The sequence below is a fragment of the Chiroxiphia lanceolata genome, chromosome 5 (assembly GCF_009829145.1).
Source record: "Chiroxiphia lanceolata isolate bChiLan1 chromosome 5, bChiLan1.pri, whole genome shotgun sequence".
NCBI classification, from domain to species: domain Eukaryota; kingdom Metazoa; phylum Chordata; class Aves; order Passeriformes; family Pipridae; genus Chiroxiphia; species Chiroxiphia lanceolata.
The window spans coordinates 4,273,068-4,294,557 of NC_045641.1; the positions used below are offsets into that span (position 1 = coordinate 4,273,068).

At 47.0% G+C, this 21,490-nt stretch overlaps 1 protein-coding gene across 1 annotated transcript in view; it reads left to right on the plus strand.

Annotated features, from left to right (window-relative positions):
* The first annotated feature begins 90 nt into the window (after positions 1–90).
* Positions 91–21,490, plus strand: part of LOC116787029 (store-operated calcium entry regulator STIMATE-like) — a 33,681-nt gene continuing 12,281 nt past the window's right edge. Inside the window, exons 1-4 of the mRNA XM_032688247.1 lie at positions 91–323; positions 11,498–11,546; positions 12,470–12,565; positions 14,258–14,379. Coding sequence (XP_032544138.1) covers positions 215–323; positions 11,498–11,546; positions 12,470–12,565; positions 14,258–14,379 — 376 coding nt within the window. The 5' untranslated portion in view covers positions 91–214. The remainder of the gene's footprint in view (positions 324–11,497; positions 11,547–12,469; positions 12,566–14,257; positions 14,380–21,490) is intronic.

A 21,490-nucleotide genomic window follows, 5' to 3' on the forward strand; every position in this document is an offset into this window, starting at 1 on the left:
CCCGTTCCCAACTCTCTCCCAGCTCCCCTCCCCTCCCCATTCCAGTTCCCCTCCCCGTCCCGCCCCGCCCCGAGTGCTGCCGACGGGGCGGTCCAGGGGGCGGGGGCGGCTCGGGGCCGCCTTTGTGCGCGGTGGGGCAGGAGTCGGGACGGTTCCGCTCTGCTCCGCTCCATCCCATCCCTCCCCATCCCGCTGTATCCCACCCCTCCGTGCCATGGCCGCCCCCCGCCCGGCGCACGGCTGCGGTAGCGGGGCTCTGCTGGGGCGCTTCGGGGTGCTGCTGCAGGCGCTGCTGGCTCTCTGCGCCTTCAGCACCCTCATGTGTGAGTACCGGGGGGCTCGGGGGCACCCCCTGCCCGCGGGGGGACCGGAGGGGGGGGACCCGCGGTGCCTCGGCGATGCTCGGGGAGGAGTGGGCGCCCGTTCGCTTAAAAACACCCAAGTTTTGTGTGTTAGCGCCCCGTGGGATTGCGGGTGGATGTTCCCGAGCCGGCAGTTGCAGCGCCAGATGCTCCGGCTTAAAAAACTCCCGTCCCCAACCCTAATCTGATGGTAATGAAGCACCGCGAGCGCGCGGCGATAATCTGCTAAAATTGGCCGCGCTTGTGCGAGCCAGTGCTCAGTCACTTAGAAAATTTTAATGAAGGGTAAAAACTATTGGTGTAACCGCGGGAGTTGCTGGGGAGGGGCTGACAAAAACGGGGCGGGTGTCCCGTACGGCGCTGCTGGGTGAGGGTGATTTAATTGCGTTGCGATGCTGTTTTGTTGAGTTTTGCTTCAGCTGCAAAGTTTCCGGGCTTGAGAGGCTGGGGAAGGAGTTTACGGAGAGAACGTGTTTTGCTGGTTACTGCGAGGCAGGGTAGTGAGAGAAAGCAGCTGAGGAGGGAGAAAAATGACGCGGGTTGTGATTTCCAGGAGCAGAGGGAACAGCCTCAAGTTTCACTAGAGAAGATTTAAGTTGGATGTTAGGAAAAACTTCTTCCCCGAAGGGGGAATTGGAACACGCTGCCCAGGGCAGTGGGGGAGTCACCGTCCCTGGAGAGATTTAAAAGGCACGTAGATGTGGCACTTAGGGATGTGGTTCACTGGTGGACTTAGCAGTGCTGGGTTAATGATTGGACTCGATGATCTTGGAGGTCTTTTCCAACATCAGTGATTCTGTGATCCTCTGAAAAGGGGGGGAACAATAGTGCTGAAAGAGCCGAGAAAATTTACTCTTGTTTTGTGCTGCAGCTGCGTTTTTGCTCAGAGCGATGTGTGTGTTGCTACTTCTAAGGGTTAAGTGGTTTAACACAAGTTGAAAAACACGCCAGAACTCGATCTGTTTTTCTTGTTTGAAAGCCTGTGGTGACAGGGAACTGAAACTTTCAACTTTTCTGGCTAAGTAGCTGCAGATTTTGAGGTTCTCTTGCCCTTCTCTGCCTTCTGGAAACCACTTTCAAAGGCTCCAGCGCTGCGGTTAACGCTGGGCTGCCAGAGAAAACTGCAGCATGTTCTTCCCAGCGATAACTGATACCGTTTTCCAGCTGGAGAAGCCCAGTTGCAACATGTCACTGCTTGTGTTTCACCAAATATTGACAGTAAGAACAGATTGATTTCTTTTTCTGTTCCTGTTCCCCTTGGTGATACGTGCATATGGGTTAATTGTCCTGTAAACTCAATGGGGTGTTTCATAAAATCAAGGACACCAGTAAATCATGTCAAAATACCTCTGTGGGTGAGGCTACATAACCCCTTCTAGCAAATCATCAACCCTGGGCTAACTGCTGTCCTCCCCCTGGTGCAAGGGCTGATATTTCCTTGAACATTAACAACATCTTGGTTAATGAGGAGAAACCGAAAGCTGATTCTGCGGTTTTGTTGTGAATCAGCTCAGTGCCTAAAGCTGTGGAGGAACTGCTGGCTGGGACCTCAAAAGCAGATGTGTTTACAACGCTGGGATCCTAACCACAGCACCTCCTCTGGCTGCAGCTGGGTTGGTGGTCCCTAATCCACCCCAGCTGGGTCTCATCTGTGCCCCTCCCAGCCGGAGGCTTGCTTGGGTCTGCTCTTGGGCTGTTTCTGTGCTGACTCCTAACCCATGGTGGTTGTGCTGGGCTTCCCAATGGCTTTATGTTGGGCAACAGCTTGCAGCTTTTGGGCTATTCCTGTGGCTCCTTCAGCTGGCAGCCTTCTGGGAAGGAGAAGGCTTCAGTCTTTGGGAGTTATAGAAGCATCTTGAGCCGAGTGAAAGGGTTCCTGGGAACTCGATTGCATCTCCACTGCATCCAGCCCAGCATCAAGTTAGGCAGTCCCAGCTGGATGACTGCATCATCCAGAACTTGGGATGCTGCTGTCACTGGGGTCAGCCCTTCTTTGATACTGCTTCCTTCAGTACTGTGGCATTCCTGGGTGTGTGGTTTTTTTGTTGTGTTTATGACTGATTTCTGCTTTACTGGCGTGTTACAGGCCAGTTTGCTCACACCTACAGGTCAGTGAGTGGAAACAAGGTCAATGAGGGTGGGAAGGCTTTGGTACAGGTTGCCCAGAGAAGCTGTGGCTGCCCCATCCCTGGAAGTGTTTAAGGCCAGGTAGGATGGGGCTTGGAGCAATCTGGACTAGTGGAAGGCTGGAATTAGATGGTCTTCAAAGTCCCTTCCCAGGCAAACCATGCTATGAAATTCCTGTCCAAACCCAGGCCAATGCCTTTTCCATTCCTTCTATGTTAAAGCAGCAGCTCAGCTGCTGAATTTGAATAAATAAGACTTCCAAATTGTGTGGCTACTGTTCAGAGCACTTGGAAACACCTAGAAAAACTCAGACTAAAAATAAATGTGCTTTGTGAAGTTCTGCAGGTGTTTGTGCAGGGAGTGTGCTCAGAGTACTCATGATGTGGGTCCCAAGCATGGCCATTGCAGGAAGGATAAATTTTTGGGTTTTGCCAGAAGAGTTTGTGTCCTTGGATTTGTTTCTTGGAGTTATGGACAGGTTTTTCTCCTGCCAACTTCATAGGAAAACCTGATAAAGGAGGAAGTTAGACTTGAGTGATTGAATGAGACGAGTGGAGTGGTTGCAATGGGGTATGTGAAATGGGTCCTTTATGTGGTGAAAACAGAACCCAGAAATAAATCCTAGGGAGTCAGGAAAGCTATTTAGTAGGTTTATATCAGTCTGTCAACCACCATGAGCAGTAGTGATGACAGAGTTCATTTCAGCCTACAAACACACTCTTGCTTTTCCAGCAAGAAGGTCTTTAAGGTTATAGTCAAGCCTAATTCCAGTGTGGTCCAAAGCTTGCTCTGGTTGCAGCTTTGCTGCATTTGGTAATCAAATGGCAATGAGGTGTTATCCTTCCCACCTGCCTGGGGTGGCTTTGGAGGCCCTTTGGCTGTAAGGACACTTGCTGGGAGGACTGAGACACCAACACTTGAAAGAAGAGGCAGCGAAGTTCAGCAGCTGCACAGTTGTGGCAATCTGGATTCCTGTGCAAGAGCTTCCCCTTGGGGAGGTCATGGCACTGAGGAGTGTGGATAGTTGTGCAATCCCATCTGAAGTAGTTTGTAATGCTTTGCCCTGAACATCGCTCAGCTGAGTGGAGGAAGCAGCGTTGCAGTTACCTCAGCTGCAGAGGCTGGGTGTGATTTTTGAGGGCTGAGTTCCTACACTTGCTGCTATTTGTTTAAAATTTTATTTAGGAAGGGGCTGTGAGCTAGCAAAATTGTCCAGGTTTGCACACTGGACAGCAAAATCCTTTGAAATGAGGGGCGATATTCTGCACGAATTACAGCCTTTTTTGTGAATTAATTGGAGTGCACAAGAAACAGATTTTGTGAATTCCAATTCACAATTCTATTGTGAATTGAAAAAGTTTTCTTTGGAGCTGGTATACTTACTTTCTACCCCACCACAAACAGTGTGCAGGACATGTAAGAACATTTATTTTTCTTCCAAATATCTGTCTTCCTGAAACTGTCTTGGCAACCCTCTGAGCTCCAGAATGAGGTTTAGTAGAACTTGTGCTGCAGGTGTGAAAATAGACTTAGTTCTGGGAGAGTGTTTATGCTGCCAGGCAAGGAGAGCTGCACTGTACTGAGCTCCACAGTCCACTTCTCACAGCAAAATTTGATTTTCAGCATGTCCTTTGAAAATTTCTTGATCCTGCCTCATGTGACGGCAATGTCCCTCTATCTCCTCCTGCACATCATGGCTGGGTAAACTCTTAGTCTAAACAGTCAGAGCTGTTGGCAGAAGGGACCCTGGTGCTGACCCTCCAGGCAGGACTTGGTGATGGAGATGCTCTGTTAATGCCTGGGATGGTGTTTTATCCAAGTACCTTGTCCTGAGATGGGACCACAGAATAGCAGTTTGCCAGACTCCCTGTGAAAGGAGGAGTGGCTCTGTGGTAGAAAACAGAAGTATCCCCTTGCTCTGTGGTCTGTGTTTCCCTGATCTCTGTGGGCTGACCAACTAACCTTTCAGTGCATTCTCCTCCTGTATGATGGGCAATTGGTTAGTGAAAATGGAAGACAGCATCCTTGGGTATGGAAGTGTCTGAAATATGAGTAGAAGCTGTGGTACTCATTTCCACCAGATTCTTAATTCACCTTTTGGGACTTTTAGTAGCCCTGTAGTTATAAGATGAGGGGTAATGGTTTTAAACTGGAAGAAGATAGATTTAGAGTAAATATAGTAGGAATCTTTTTACAATGGGAGTGCTGAAACACAGAAACAGGTTGCCCAGTGAGGTGGTGGTTGCCCCATCCCTGGAAACATTCACATGGTCAGGTTGGAAGGGGCTCTGAGCAAGTTGGTGTAGTGGAAAGTGTACCTGCCCATGGCAGGGGTGTTGGACTAGATGACCTTTAAAGGACCTTTCCAACCCAAACCGTTCTGTGATCCTGCCCCAGTGCTAAGTTCAGGCTTGTTGTTACACATAGCTTGAATTGCTGCACTGTTTCTGTGCTTCAAAAGTATCCTGAGTGCTTTCTGGTTTGTGTTTTGATTTTACACTGAAAATATAACGGTGGGTGGAAGTGTGAGCCCGTGTCAGAAAAGAGGAGAAATAAATGATAGAACACTTGATCTGTCCAGACTCCCATTCTGTTTTGAAATAAATCTACTCAGGACACAAGAGCACTACAGGCTTGTTGTGCCCAAGACAGGCTCTGCTGACTTTGCTTCCTCTCACACAAACATGTAATTATGTGTGATTTTGGTTATTCTCACACATACGTATTTAAATTCCAGCTTCACTCCTCTAAGTGCTTTTCTCTCTTGGGAAGAGCAAAACCCCAGAGGTTAACTGTGTCTCTGGCAGAGCTTTGCTGCCTGTAGTAGCCAATTTACATGTAGGTTTGTGGGTTAAGCACCAAGCTGCACATGGCAGGACTCTCAGTACGTTTTTCTTCTGCTTCAGTACATCTGAAAACTGGCTGAGCTTGAAAACACGTGTTGTGCTTTGTAGGCTGGAAGGTCTGTGCAGCCCTCAGTTTGCTTCATTAAGCTGCACACAGCTTTCCACAGGGCTTTTGAATTTCAGCTGTTGATTACACTGACCCCTTCCTGGCCGTCACCTTTTGAACAGCTAAACCCTGGGGCTGAGCAGGGGCTGGGAGGTTCCTGGTTCCTGAAGGAACAAGTGGGTTGGGTGAGCTGAGAAATGAGCTGGCAGAGTGGAGCTGTGTGAGAAGTTTGCTCTAATCCACGGGCAGTGGAGCACCTTGCTAAGTTGGTTCTGTGGTGAGCAGTTGATGTTTTTGGGTGACTTAACTCTACAAGGAACTTTACAGGGAAACTAGTCTTCTGTAGCTAAGAGATGTAGCAAGTAAAGCTTTAAGGAGTCTGTTAAATTTCCAGCTGGTCTTTTTAACAGCATTTGTTAGAAAACTGTATGGCAGGTAGATTTTAATGATTTAAGTTGGGGTTGGATAAAATGGTATCTTGAACATTAAAAAGGGGTTGAATCTAGGTCCCTTCCAACCCAAACCATCCATGATTCTATGATAACTAACTGTCCAGTTGCATCACTTCATTCTTCAGGTGTTTTCTCGTAATGGTCTTGGATCTTCTGGTCTTAACTTTATTCTTTCCTTGTCTTAACTGCATTTTTCAAGGGACTGATTTGGAATGTAGTGATACTTTATAGGAGAGAGAGTCACTACTGCCTCCCCCAGGGCATTCTGCATTTGAGTTGGACTCCATCCCCAGTCCAGGTCTCCTACAAGATCTACTGTGTCATCAAATAACATGCTCTTGTTAGTAATAAGAATTAGTCTGCAAAGCATGACTAGTGTTTGTTATCTCACAGCTTTGGTTTGTGACACCTGGCAACTGGTTGTAATGACAGCTCTAAAGATCTGCATAGAAATAATGCACAAAGCACAAAGTGTAGAACTTAAAACTGAGAACCACGCCAAAGTACTCTGTGGCCTTCATTTGGACAGTTGGACCCTCCAGAAGGATGAGTGTTCCAGCTGAGGCTTCTGAGCAACCTGGTCTAGTGGAAGGTGTCCCTGCCCATGGCAGGTGTGGTTGGAACTAGATGGTCTTTAAGGACCGTTCCAATCCCAACCGTTTGATGATTCCATGAAACATAACCTCCATTTCTGTTCCTTCCTAAGAGTATCCCCTCTGCCAGTTTTGCTACAGGTTATGTTCATGTAGCACTGGTACAAGGGTATTTGGGAGGGAATGACTGAATACACCTTGTGCAGATCAGGATATGTAAGTCAGCAGCAGTCAGTCTCCTTAAACCACTGAGAGGTGTTTTGAGGAGGAGAACCAGGACTTTTGCTGCTCCCTGAAGTGATGGGAGAGTGGATGTTTCACACTTATCTGGGCAGCAGCACCTTGGCTGCTCTCAGCAAACAGTGTCTGCTGCTTCCTCCCATTGTGTCTTGTGTGGAGCTGTCTGAGGAGCTGCAGACTCAGCCTAAGAATAGTGCAGACCCCAGGGTTTTGGCTCTGCATCCTGCATGTTGGCTTCTTTCCTGCCTGGGGTTGGAAAAAAGCCTGGGAAAGGGTGTGTCCCGCAAAATGGGTTAAAATGTGTTGTTGGAGACTGTACTGCCTATAAATAACACGGAGGTGGGGCAGGGGAAGAGCTTCTGTTTCCTCACTGGTACAGTAGCTCTGAGTACTCTTCTGCACAGGCCAGAAACAAAGTCCTGACCCTCTTGCTACTGGGATGTGGCCCTGGACATGGGCTTTACAACAGGCAATTTAGCTAATCCCTGTGTTAAAGCATCTTAAATGCCACTTCTGGGCATTTCAGCCTTTATTTTTGTTGGATCTTTCACAATTTAAGTCTCTTAACGCTTCTAACTACTTCTAGTATCAAGTTGACTTTTGATATCCATCCCTTGGGGCCTATTGCTGAGCTTTGTGGGGTCAGACCTGCATCCCTGTAAATCAGATCCAAAAAGCTTGGTCTGTTGAGTCAACATCTCCCTTCCAAACCTCAACTTCTGAATCCTGTGGTTGATTGCAGTAAGATTTACCAAGGAGGTGGTCTGACTCTCAGCCAAGCACGTCTAACCACCTCCTAAGGAAGTAAGTTTTCCCTTATAATTTTGTAGAAACCTGACTTGGTAGCCTGTTTTGCTAATCTGCAGCTGGTTGATTCTGCAGTTAACTGCCTAAATTAGCGTTTTTATTTCCAGTAGGGATAAAAGCCACCTGTGCTGATGCACAAATCAGCAGCAGGTCTGCCTGAATGCAGTGTGGGGTCAGTGGGGGATGCAGGGGTGATGCTCCACCATGAATGGGGTGAGGAACAGCACAAGGAAATTGGATGGTTGTTGGTGTCCTTGTCTTAGTTATAATTGGAGAATTTGTGTTTAAAACCAAAAGTAAACTGTGGGACATTGCTGCAAACTCAGGCAACTTCAGGGTAGTTTTATGTGTCTAGAGCAGGCAAAGCTCTCTGTTCCCTTTCTACTGCATCTAAAGAACACCATAATAAATGTTTACCTCTATATTACCCTGGAAAAGGAGTGAGAATAGCTGTCACTGAGCTTTTATCTTCTAGTTTTCTAACTGTTTACAGATCTATATTGAAGACTCCTCCCAAATTTTTTTGACATTTCACTGGTTCTTACTGAGATGTCAGCTTCCACCCAGCCTGGTGGTTCTGAGAGGACTTCAAGCTTGTATGATCTTTATTGTCCTTGACTGAAGAGGAAGGGCTGGGGAGTATTTTGTTTCCTGCCCTACCCTTTCTCAGCTGTGGGCAGGGTATGTCTCTCAAATTCTCACTCATCTTCCTTCCCTTTTGGTTCAACTTCACAGCTTTTTGTCTGCAGTGACTGGAGCCAGGGAGGGGTGGAGTGGTAACTTGTGAGGACAGACCCTAAAGACAGCAGGCTTTCATCTCAGTGGTGATGGCAGCTGTTTAATGTCTGAGTGGCTCCTGTTCAATGGGATAGACCTGGGTCCTCTTCTCCTGACTCTTAGAGAATTTTGGAATCACAGAATGGTTGGAAGGGACCTTAAAAGTCATCCATTTCTAACCTTACTGCCATGGGAAGGGACACCTTCTGCTAGACGAGGTTACTCAGTCCCATCCAACCTGGCTTTCAGCACCTCCAGGGATGGGGTATCTACAGCTTCTCTGGACAACCTGTTCCAGTGCCTCATCACCCTCATAATGAAGAATTTCTTCCCAAGATGTGCAGTAATGTTGCTTCCTTGCATGAGCCAGCTTGCTTTGCACATGGACAAAGCTGAGAAGGGAAGCAGAGTTAAAATAATCTATGCTGTTGCTGGGAGCACTGTTGGAAAGACAAATTCCTCCTGTCTTCTGGTGTAGACCCAGTACACACTATTCTCATTTTCAATTGAATTGTGTGTGGGTTCTCTCCCATCCTGTGCAGCTCTGTGTGCACTAAACTCAATTTTTAATTGGTTTAAAGTGTTTTAAAAATTTTAGTTGGTTGTGGGTGCTAAAATTTAAATATCACATATGTCTTGCTTGCTTGATGCGGGCACAATTTTTTTTAGATCAATCCACCCTTAAGGTTTATTCTATCTGAGCTGTGGTAGCAAACCCATGCCTACAGCTGGTAGAAAACTGAGTTGACCCCAGTGAGTGGAGATGTGTTTTTGAAGAGCAAAGGAGACTTCAGCCTTTTTCCAGTGTCAGTCAGCTGAGCCTGTGTCTGTGCCTGCCATGGCTTGGCTCCCTGCAGGCCTTGGAAGAGGAGTGGGATGCCTTGCAGTCACTGCTCAGCCTGTTGCTCCAGAACCTTTCTGTGCTCCCTCATCTCCTTGAGTTTTCTAAGACCTGATGCTGCTTTAGTGTGGATTTAACATCACCCCTGACCACTGGGTCACAGCTACCAAATGACTCTGCTCCCTGTTAAGCTCTGGTAATCTTGGCTGGATTTCTGGTTTAATTTGGAGACAGCCTGCTGCAGCTCTGCACAGTAAATGCCCTATTAAGCAGTTAATTATTTCCCTATAATACTAGCTTTTATCTTTAATACAACAGTTTTACTGTCTCTGATAATTACACAGTCTCAGATAACTCTCTTAAATCTAATGAGGCATGACAAGCTGTGTTCAACAAGGCACCACACCATTAACTTCTTACCTCTTACTTGTCATCTTATCACACTGAATTACTGTATTTTGAGCCTGAGTGGCTGTGGATACATAACATGTCACTTCTCATTAAGAAAATAATGAAAATCATCCCTGGTGCTCTCGTGGCCAGGTTAGTGGTCAGCTGGTGGTCTGAAGACCCTTCCAACACCTACTCTGCAGCATCATGGTCTTTGCCCCTGACCTGAGGGTTGATTTAAGTACTTCAAACAGCTTGGCTGGTGCATGGGTCTCATGGTTGGGGTAGATGAAATTCAAGAGGCCCTTTGAAGGGCATTGGAGATGGTAGACCTTGTCTATGCTGATGGAAGTCATTGCTGCAGGGATATCTCGTGGTAGGATTCAGCTGGATGAGGGAAAACAGGCCTTTTTTTCTGGACAGGGGTAGGACACAGATTGCTGCAGCAATGCCTGGTATAATTTAATTGATGCTTTGTTACTCATTAATGGCAGTAACTGATCAGGTCATTGGAATGCTGGTTTTCTGTGGATTTGAGAGTGGCACCAAAACCCCCGCACGTGCTTGACTGAAATGCTGGGGTTAAGGAGATCATAGAGTCATGGAATGGTTTGGTTTGGAAGGGACCTTAAAGATCATTTTGTTCCAACCCCCTGCCATGGGCAGGGACACCTTCAACTAGGCCAGTTTGTTCCAAGCCCTGTCCAACGTGACCTTGAACGCTTCCAGGGATGGGGCAGATACAGCTTCCCTGTGCAACCTGTGCCAGTGCCTCACCACCCTCACAGTACAGAACTTTGTCCTAATATCTAGTCTAAATATCTCATCTTTTAGTTTAAAACAGTTCCCCATTGTCCTGTTACTATCATCTTTTTGTATATTACCCTGCCACCTTGCCAGGAAAGGTAGTTTGTACAAAGCTGCCCTTTTGAAATGTCAAGGCTCCTGTCAGGGAAGTCCCTGCATCCTCCCAGATTGGACCAGGAAGGCATTTCTCAGGGGATTGAGCCCAGGCTGACCCTTGGGGCAGGTGGTGGGGCTTCAGCCAACAGCTTGAGTGCTCCAATACAGCTGGAGTCAACAGAGCAGTAACCTGACCTTGTGTGTTTTCAAGGGAGGAAGAGTTACTTCAGATATCTCATTCAGAGCCTGTGGTTGGTGGTACTGGAGCCATGTGTCTCAGACTGCTGCTCCACAGTGGTAGCCAGTGGGCATGCAAAGTGTTGTGTACTTGAAGTATTATTTTACTACTAGCTGGCACAAACTTGGAACTGTGCAGGCTCACAGGTTTTGGGGGCTGGCACATCATGCTGGAGATGTGTGGGAGGTTCTGCTTCCTCGGAGATCCTCTGGTCCTGTTAGCTGCAAGGAAGAGATTGCTTTAGTGCACTGCTGAGACTCAAAAGCTGACCAGATTTTTGGGCTATGTCATTTCACCATCACTATCATGATTTCGAGTTGTCTGGAAAAATTATTAGGGCTGGTAGGTAGTGGTGAACCCTCTCTAGCTTTCCTTAGGTTGCTGCCCATGGCATGGGAATGCTGTTGCTGAGGGATGCCAGAAGCACACACTGATCTTCAAACACCTCTGCTGTTCGTCCTCCTGACTCGTGGGTGCATGTCTTGCCTCTGGTTGGTTTGCATCAAGCCACAGAATGTAATCATTAAGGTTGGAAGAGCCCTCCAAGGTTGAGTCCATCCATTAACCCAGCACTGCCAGGTCCACCACTGAACCATGTCTCTTAAGCACCTCATCTGCTTTCAAGCACTTGCAGGGACAGTGATTCCCCCACTACCCTGGGAAGGTCCTTTGGCTTTTCTCAGCTTCAGACTGGCAAATGCTGAGGGTCCTTTAGGATTTTTTTGACTGCTATTGCAGTGAAGGTGGGTGCAGGTTGCACATGTGTATCAGCTCGGCTCTGCTGGTTAATGGAACCTCTCTAATTCTCTTTGCAGTAAAACGATTTAAGGAACCAAAGGCAGAGAGGCGACCCTGGAGGATATGGTGAGATTCTTCATTTGAAGCTTGAAAAGACCATATATATAATATTATTTTCTCTTATACTAACAATCTTCTAGACCTACTCTACACTTAGTTGTAAAATGAAATGTTCTGCTGCTGCTTCCCAGGGAAATCTCCATAAAGTAGCTGGTGCTCCCTAGAAATAAAATTCCCTGCCCAGCTCTTTCAGAAAAGCTTGTTTTACTGTAGGTGACTGAACCAAGGGTTGTGGTCCCCTCCAGTCTGCTGGCACACCTGCACCTGGGCCGTCTCCCAGACCGGGTCAAATTTTGTTCTTAAATTCAGTTAATCCCTTTGGTGTCCCCTGACCCAACTCAGACACAGATCAGCAGCAGGTTTGGCTGTGTGCTGATGTGAGGTAGCTGGGAATTGCTGTTGGCTTCAGACACTTCTACAAAGCACCTCTGTATCACAGGATTTAGGGGCTGCTGAGAGGTGTGAGTGGGATCAGCACATGGTCAGGCTGGCTTGGCAGCAGGAGCTACCAGCCAGTGTGGCTGATGAGAAACCTGCCAGTCGCCTCAGTTTGGTTCTGTATCTAAAATAATTTCAGAATTCAATCCAGTTCTCTGTGTACAGGTGCAAAACTTGTAAGTAGCTGAACACCTTCCCTGCACCTACTGGTGGCTGAAAAAGCTGAGGCTGAGCTGGAGGGTGAACTCCCCTTTGCTCCAGGGTAAAGCTCAGCAGCAGGTCTGCAAGGCTGAGCTGCTGTGTGCTGAAGCAGGATTTATTTTTTAAGTATTTGGAGTTGGCCAAACAGCTGTTTTTACAGCACATATAACCTCTTGGGCATCAGGAATGCATCCTGGAGGAAAGCAGATCCATGTGGGCCCTTCACTGTGTGACTGCTCTGCTGCTGGTGCTTCAGGGCACAGATCTCTTTGCCTTTTTGTTTTCTCCAGGTTTTATGATACCTCCAAGCAAGCAATAGGTGCCCTCTTCATCCACTTTGCCAATGTTTTCCTGTCAGATCTCACTGAAGAGGACCCTTGCTCTCTGTAAGTACACAAGGCACTTGCATTCATGCCCTACATCTGTCAAAGGAAGAAGCAGCATGTTGGGAAGGATCATACATGGTGGAAACCTTGGGATAAACCCTGCTGAGCTTATTTTTGGGGTCTGGGTTGTCTGTTTTGCAGTCTGCTGGTCCTGCTTGGGGGATTTCTAAGCCAGACTTCAGACTTACTGTAGAAGTGTCACCTTTACTTCAGCCACTTTGCAGCTATAAATTTCATTTCAGATTTAACCTCATCTCATTTTGAGAAACTCCTCTAGGCTTCAAAATGCTGCTGAAAACCTTCTGGTCTGTCTCCTTTTTATGTATTAAAGTGCTGCACCTTGATGTGTTTCTTTAAGCAGACACAAGTTTGGCTGGGGCTACATAAAAGCTCTAAAATGATGTATTGTTGTTTTTTTAAACAGACACTTTTAAAAGAAACCCTTTCATGCTTATGCTGTGCCCTTTGGGTGTGTTGTTTATTTTTAATGTGTGTTTTATGTTTCCCTGTGCTGCCTGACTTGTCATCCTGAACCAGGCAGCTTAAAAGCCTTCATTCCTGTCCCTGAGCTTTGAGGCTTATACACTACATGTCCTGCCCAGTATAAACCACCAGAGCTTCATGCTTGTATTGAATACTCTGATTTCAGCAACTGGAAACTGTAAAAAGCTAGTCTGAGCCTTTGGATGTAGAAAAACTTAATGTTATGTGCTCAAAGTGCATATCAAAAGCAGATTGTTGTTTTCAGTTTCTTGATTCAGAGGCAGTATTGAGTTCTGGAAAAGGAAATGTTCATTCCCGTAGCTCTGTGCTTGGCATTTTCTTCATGCTGCAGAAATCTGGCAGAAAATATTGCAATAATGGAAAACTGCACAAAAAACATTAGCCTCAGATTTATTTATTTTTTCCCTCTGGTGTTCATTAAAATACCAAGTGCTGGGTTAGATCTTGAACCCTCCAAATCCCCAGAAGGTCCATGTGGGTCTCCTGCCTCTGGTGCTCTGTCCAGTGTTGCTTAAACAACCAAAGCTCCCAAGCAAACCTGTCAAACCCAAATACCCTGGTAGGAATGGGTTCAGCTCCTGGATCTGCAGTGGGGACCCTGAATTCAAGGTTTTTGGGGACCTCAGGGTGGCTGCTGCTGAGCCAGGGCTCATCACCTCTCCCAAAACCTACCTCTGTCTGTGTCTCTGCTTGTAGGAGCCTCTTGCAGCTGCTCAGTAAAATGGACATTTTGCCTCTTCTGCTGCCCGGTTTGTAGAACAGCTGTGGTGTCCAAAAAGCTGCCATTTTCTTGTATGAAATTCCAGAACAGTTTTGTTTCCTCTGAAGCTTGGGATTTTGTCCTAATAAGAAAAAAAAGATGCTGCAAATGGATAGTGTCTTATTTTGAGGGTAACTTTTAAGCAGGTCTAGCTCTAGCCCAGGAAGTATTTAACGTTATATGAATAAATGAGGAATGCCAGAGAGCTGGTGGAGCCTGCTCCCTTCTCTCCTAAACAGGCTTTTAAACTAAAAAATTGGTGGTAAGGCTGTAGGAGAAATTCAATAAAAGAGAAAGGAAGGAAGGTAGGACAGTTAAGTGGAGTTATTGAAACTCTTGGAGGTTTTTATTGATTCCCATATTGAAATTAAATGTTTTGAATAAGACTTGAGAACACAACTGAAACCTGAATTTCTTTCTGCTTTTAGCTACCTTATTAATTTCATCCTTGATGCCACGCTGGGGATGCTGCTGATCTGGCTGGGTGTGAAAGTTGTCTCCTGGATTGTGCAGAACAAGAAATACACCTACTTGGTCTTTGGAGAGTATGGTAGGTGTCAGCTGCTCCACACAAAGGTGACTGGGTTGTGTTCCCAGCTGGGAATGGGAAGAAGAAAATGGCAGGAAGTACATTTTGGGGCTAAAACATGTGAGCCTTCTGTTACTCCTTCTCCAAGGAACTCCTAGAGTGTGGTGGTAAATGCTGGGACATCACTAGATCATGAGTAACTCTTGCCTTGCCAAGCACACTTTTGAGTGTAGCAGGTTGGTGGTGAAAGACTGAATGTTTCCTTGAGTGGGTAATATATCCCAGGACATGCATAGGATAAATTAAGATGTTTGGGGGTAGTGGTGGTGACTTTCATGGGGTTCTTTCGTGGGTTTTTCCCCTGCCTCTCCTTTCAAAACGTGGAGTTGTCCTTGCATTTCCCTTGAGCCGTAATAGGCATCAGCCAGGCACAGTGTGGCCCCAAAACTGAGTTCCCAAATCTGGCCTCTCCCTTCTTAAATTCCTGTCTTGAGATGGAGAAGTATCAGAAAAGCTCCTCTCAGTCAGCCCCACTAGAGGGTAGCAGTTCCCTTCTGAAAGAGCAGAGCCAGCTTCCAGGAAAGCACAGCTTTTCTGGCTTCAGGAAAGGGAAGAATTAACTCTTTGTAAGTGTTTTACATTAAGTCTAATATATAAATGAATTCAGTCTTTCATGAGAAAATACATCTTATTCATACAAATTGCATTCTTGCCTTAATAATTGAGTCTGTTCTGAAGTTAGTCTTGTTCCTTTGTATTTTTGGTAGCTTGTCTGATAACTGAGCCGGTGAAACTTGGATCAAACTAGGATTAGGTTTGGAGGCCCCACTAACTCGTGAATTTAGGCTCACAGTCAGCACATGTAAATGGATCACGGCAGAGGGTGAAGGGAATAGTTGGGTTTGGGAGGTAGAAGAAGCAGCTACAGACTGGGAATGAGATGACAACAGATGAGTTGAAATGATGGGATGTGGAAGGGCCAGTTCTCCTCAAACCTGAGAGTGGCTTTAAATGCTTCATTGATCTCCAGAGCAGGTTCAGCATCCTGACAGCAGGCATTTGATGGGGACTGTTTTTTTTTTTTTTTCCCTAATGGCTCCTCCTTATAATAAAGTCACTCAGATGAGGCAGCAGAAGAATCCAGATATTCTCAGTTCAGGGACTGTCATTTTCCCTCTTTTGAGCAACAAGGGCTGGAAACCCAACCACAGCCATCCCAGGGCACAGCTCGAGCTCCACGTGCCACGTCTGCAGTTGAGCAGCAGCAAGGAAACATTAAAAGTGTATTGGCAGAGCAGTGATGAACTTCTGTTGAGCTGCAGCTGGCCCCTCATTAGGGCTGGCTTAGACTACAGAAACTGCTCATTCCTCTGAGAAAATCTTGCTTTCATTAGTAAAAAATAAGTTTCTGCTGTTCCTTGAATTTGGTTCTTGAAGTGGGGGATTAAATGTCTCATCCACCAAATGGAGTTTTTGGTGCAGGTCTCCAGCCAGAGTGACCACAATGGAAAAGTTAGGTAGGAGCCAAGTGGCATGTCCAGGGCAATCCTGTTGCAGGGCTGGGGAAGGAGAACACTGCTATTCTCATCTCGGGTGTTAAATAACTTCCAAACCATTTTGGAAGATGCCTGTAAACTTTGTACACTTTGATTCAGGCTCCAGGAACATGATTCATTTTCTGGCCTAATTGCTGTACCAGACTCAACGTTGCTTCCTCAGTTCCCCTGAGAAGCAAAAGTGTCTCTTGCAGTCCTACAGAGGAGGAAGGGCAGACAGCCAGGGAAGCACCAAATCCGTGTTGCAAACAGCAGTCAGTGCCATTGCTCTAAACATCAGGAGAGAAGGGTTGTGTCTTTGACTGGTACAGCCAGGACCCACCTTCCTGCATGAGCTTGGAGCAAAAAAAAAAAATCTATTGTAGCTCCATCCTTCCAGCTTGTGGCTGCATCCCTGTAGCTGATGCAGACCACTGCAGATATCCTGAGGTTTGGGCTCCAGCAGCCCCTCCTGCTCTGTTTGCTTGGTTGGTACACCTGCCTCCACAGCCCCAGGAGGTTCTCCCTGTGTGACTGCAAGAGCTTAATGGAGAAGCAAAAAAAAAAAAAAAATGGGGAGGGAAAGCACCCAAATCCACGCTGCTATTTTAAGCATCCAGCTGCCCAGAATTGTTTAGAAAAATCAATTGCTTCCATATTTTCAAAAACCAGGAACAGTCATTTTGAGATCAGCCTCTCTTGTGCTTGAGCTCGTGGCCAAACACTGCTGGAGCCAGGAATGACCTGTTTTATAGCTAGTGCAGAGTCAAAGGCTCCTGTATGTTTGTGTTCTTCGTCTTTGCCCAAAAACTCTTCATTAGTCTCTGAGCTGCTTCTAAGCACAGGAAATTGCATTTTAAAAGGTGCTGTGTCCTCTAAGGTTGCTTGGCTCCTAAGATTGGAGAGGTGTATTCTTGGTACAAGTGAGCTTTGGGAGATGGTTGTTGCCTTACATATACTCAAAGCTACAAAGGCCAGGTAGCATTCAAGGCCAGGTTGGATGGGGCTCTGAGCAACCTGGTGTAGTGGAAGGTGTCCCTGCCTGTGGCAGGGGGATTGGAACTGGATGATATTTTTAAGGTTCTTTCCAACCCACACAATTCTATGATGATTCTGTGGAACTCCACAAATACTCTGTGCACCATTGCTGTAGCAGGTCATGGCTGTAGGTGCTCTCCCTGTAGGGAACCTCTGCAGGGAGGAGAACAAAGCAGAATTTAAGCTTCAGAGGACATGAGAAGTGGATACCAGAGGTCTTGGAGCTGCTGCTGGGCCTATACAGACTGAGCAGGGGAGGTGCTGGCTGTAGTCAGTGTGCAGATCAAGCCTGATTCACTTTTCTGCCTCGCCTCTGACCTGTTCCAGCCCTCTCCTTCCCCCATTCCCATGGCAGTGAGCAGCTTCCTGGAGGGAACCTCTGGATGGCTGCAGTGTCCTGGTGTTTTGGTTGTCTAATAACTCTCAAGCATTACTTTAAAAATACTCCAGTATTTTTTTAAAGTAAGTAAATGCTGTGAATTTGCATTGAGAGAGAGTTTTTGCAACGTGCAAGTAAATTTTTCTAGGGGAGCATTAAGAAATGAGGGGGATAAAAAGAGAGTGTTCTCTCTGGATGCCCATCTGGATGTTGACTTGTGTGGGACTGTGGTTGTGGTCACTTAGCTGAGCCTGATGCTTTGTGCTCATTCAGAGTCTGGAAATGGAAAGGCATGTTGCTTGGAGGCCTTTAAAGTCTGTTTAGTGGCTTGTTGAACTCTGCTGGTCAAACTTAGCTCTAGGAGAATATGCTCTGTGCCAGCTGCTGAGTTTAACTGAGGACCTGTGTAGGCCGCTTTTGGCCCTGTGGTGATGTTGTACAAAATTTCCATAACACATATTCCCACGTCCTGGAGCAGCCAAGGGAGCTGGCTGCTAATGCTTGAGGAAATACAGCTGAAAATAACTCTAACCTGAGAGGCTGTCCTGTCCTCAGCCTGCTTGGCCTTTCCACCCCTAAGACTGAGAGTGGAAAAGTAAGGAAAGGACTGAGGATCATCCTCAAATGGTAGAGTGTGTGGTCAGGTCCCTTGCTCTGAGCAGGGGTGCAAAGCTTTGGAACTCCTGGATTTTGATGGCAGCAGCAGTGTTTACCCCGCTGCAGCAGCAGTATCTCTACAGACCAGTGATTCCACTGGTGTGACACTGCAAACTGGGGACAGATTCCAGCTATTCACTTACTTTTTTCCAGTTCAGCACTGCAACAGGTTGCCCAGAGGAGTTGTGGATGCCCCATCCCTGGAAGTGCTGAAAACCAGGCTGGGTGGGGCTCTGAGCAACCTGGTCTAGTGGAAGGTGTCCCTGCCCTGGGGTGCCTTCCAACCCACACCATTTTATGATTCAGTCGTTTTGGTTCAGATGCAAAACTTGCCAGAGAGGGTCTGTGGTGCCCACCAGACCTGTCTGGGTGTTCTGGTGCATCAGGTGCCCATCTCTGAAAGTCTGTTCTCACCCTCCAAGTGAGCACTTCATGCAATTCAGATATTTCCTGCTATTTCTTACTTGCCTCTGTACTTGGCACTGACAATTAGATCCCTTGGGTTTGGAGGTACTATTTGAGTAACTCTTTAAAAGTTTTTACTGACTTTTTCTGTCCCCACCTTGCCACCCAGTACAACTTTCAGTGCTTTTAAGTGTTTGCCTTTCCTCAAAACCCCTGAACCCTCTGCTTTGGCTGTGGTTAAGCTTTTTGCTACCTGCTCCATGCACACACAGTCCCCAAAAGACTAAATGAAGCTGTCTGGCAGTAACATGTGGGCTGTGCTGACAGCTTGGTGCATTAGGCAGCTGGATTAAAACTAATCCTGTTGTGTGGTAACAGCTCAAATACCTCAAGCAGTGCTGCTTTTGCTCTGCCAGCAGTTGGGCTCCCACGCACAAGTGGAATATATGAAACATGTCTTTGTGAGGTTCCTGCAGGCTCCAGTGGTCCTTGGGCTGCTCCAAGAAAGTCTTGCTGATGGTGGGGAGCACCAGCAAGGTTCTGGAGGAGGACAGTCAAAATTCAGCGTGTGCATCCTTTGGGATGAAGGTGAAGGAGGATATTAATTTCTCTCAGGGTGGGAGATGGTTGTAAGGAGGTTTTAGCAAAGGGTGTTCATTAAGCTAAAAGGAGAGGCTTGTGATAGACTCAGTGTCTATCCACGGTCCTACCTTCCAGCAAGGACCAGGGACAAGAAACTGAGAGGGCTCAAAGAGAGTGTGATACATATAATCTCCTAACAGGTATGATGTGGAGCCTGCAGAGATGCTTTGGACCAATTCCCCACTCTCCTGCAAGGAAAAGGAAGCTCTGAACACAGCGAGAAGGAAGACATCTATTTTATTTTAATTTATTTTTTAGCCTCCAGGTAGCAGATTCGTTTTTGCTGGCTGGCAGCGTGGTCTGGCAGAAAGTCTTGTACAAAGAATCCTTTCCCATCCGCGGAGCAGGGCGCTTCTGGACAACGCTTCATCCATTAAAGATATCAAGTTGTATCTGAGGATGCCTCTGACTACCTTGCTGTAGGAAGCCAGCACCTACATGAGGTGTGTGGTCAGATGGGATCAGCTCAACTCTTCCAGCCTTGCTTCCTCACTGTGGAAGGTGTGTCCATGTGTCTTGTGGGCTTGTCCAGGGACCACAGCAAAGGCTCCGTTTTCCCTGAGGAGATGCCAGAAAATATTAACTTTTGTGTTCCTGGCATCATTCAGAGTTAGGTGCACTAGTGGTGAGTTAGGCCTGGATGATGGACTTTGAGGTGGATCAATGGTCCTGGGATGACTCCAAACCTGCTGTGGTAAGAAGGAGACATTTCATTCCAGGGTGAAGAGAAAACAACCCGCTGTCTCTTTATAGCTAAAGTTCTTGCAGCCCTTGGGCCATGCTCCTGTTTCATTTTCATCTTTGTCTTGAGTTATCTTGGTACAGAGCAGCCTCCTGTCCTTGGAAGACCGAGATGTAGTAAAAACTTCAGAAGCACTCTCTCATCTCCCGGTCAAGGGTGGAATTTAAGTCCTGTCTAAATCTGTTCTCCAGGATGAGTTGCTCTTTGGAAGTCTCTCATCCCATAGTCCAAAACCAAAGCTCAGAATTGAAAAGGAGAAGGAAGAGTTGGATTTGGTGATCTTAGAGGTCTTTTTCAACCTAAATGATTCTATGACTGTAGGAAAAGGTTGCAAAACAGTGACAATTATGAGCTGCTGAAGGTGATAGAGCAGGTGGCCAAATCTGGCCTCTGTGTGGCTCTGTGGTTCTCTTTCCATATCCTTCCACTGGATATGTAAGCAATGCTGATGTCCAACTGTGGAGAAGATTCACAGCATCTTCTAGAAGTGATGCAGAAAAGGCCAGAGCGAGAAATATGAATATTTGAAGCTCTGGAAGGATGGATGTAGCTTTGACAGGGTGGGATGTGGTGGGTAAGGGGTGCAGGCCTGTTCTGTTTGGTAGTGCAGGCTCACTGTACCTGTTACACTTGGCCAGTAAAGCTGGCCTAACTGGGGCAGACCTTTGGTCCTGGAGAACTGGGGTTTGCATGGAGGGATCTTGCACAGTATAAACAGTTCTTCAGCAAAGAAGGTTTTCTGAAGGAAACCTCAAGAAAACTCATGAGCAATTTGGTGGCTTTCTTGTGAACTGAATATGAAGGGAAAGTTTTTGGGGTGAGAGCCTGTTTAATCTTGACTACACAGGCAAGTCCGTGCCTAGGGTGGGTTAAGAAGCAGGTTGTCTTTTGTAGTGTCTTGTGTATCAGCCTGCTTAGCCAAAACCTGCCTCAGGCTGTCTAGTGCACAGTATGCAAACCTAAGAACCACAGTCCACTGTTGGGATGATGGATGGTAGTGGCCTCCTATCCCCAAAAGGGTGTGAGGGGGCAGGTATTTGGGAGAGATCTCAAACTCACTACTGCTTTTTGGGCAAGCTCAGGTGACAAGAGGGAGCTGTTCCACAAATGCCAGTGCAGAAGAGCAGACTTGGAAAGGCTGCTGTGGCTGTTAGTCCTGTCCCCCCACGGGGGATACAGCACAGCTGACAACACAGAGCAAAAAGGAAAGAGTTCAAATGCAGGAAGGACACAATGGATGTGCTTGTTTTCCTGATTTGTTTGTACTTGGAGCTCTAATAGGTGATGGCAGTGTGGGGGTTTGTGGGAGAATTGGTTGGCCTTGAGGTATGGGGCAAAAAGGTTCGCTGTACCTGTGCCAAAGGCAGCCAGGCACCCGAGTCTGTCAGGAGAGGATTTCAGGAGGATCAGAACCTCTCTCACACCGGCTCTTGGCTGCCAGCTGCCTGTAACACTGCTCCCATCTCCTCACAGACCACCCATTAAGCTGTTGCCGGTCAGGGAGCGGAGACGTGTGCTTTCCAAAATCCTCTGTGGGCTCTGCTGGTTGTCCTTGCACGTAACCTTCCTATCTCCCTCTTCCTGCCCTCCCTCTGTGCAGTTGCCTGCTGGTTTGGCTCTCTCTGCTTGCTGTCCTCATCTCTACACCCTTGGCCTCCCAGTCCTTCCCTCTGTTCTCCTTTGCTTCCTTCTCAATCGTGGCTTGAGCAGTTAAAAAGTTGGGCTGTGAAGTGA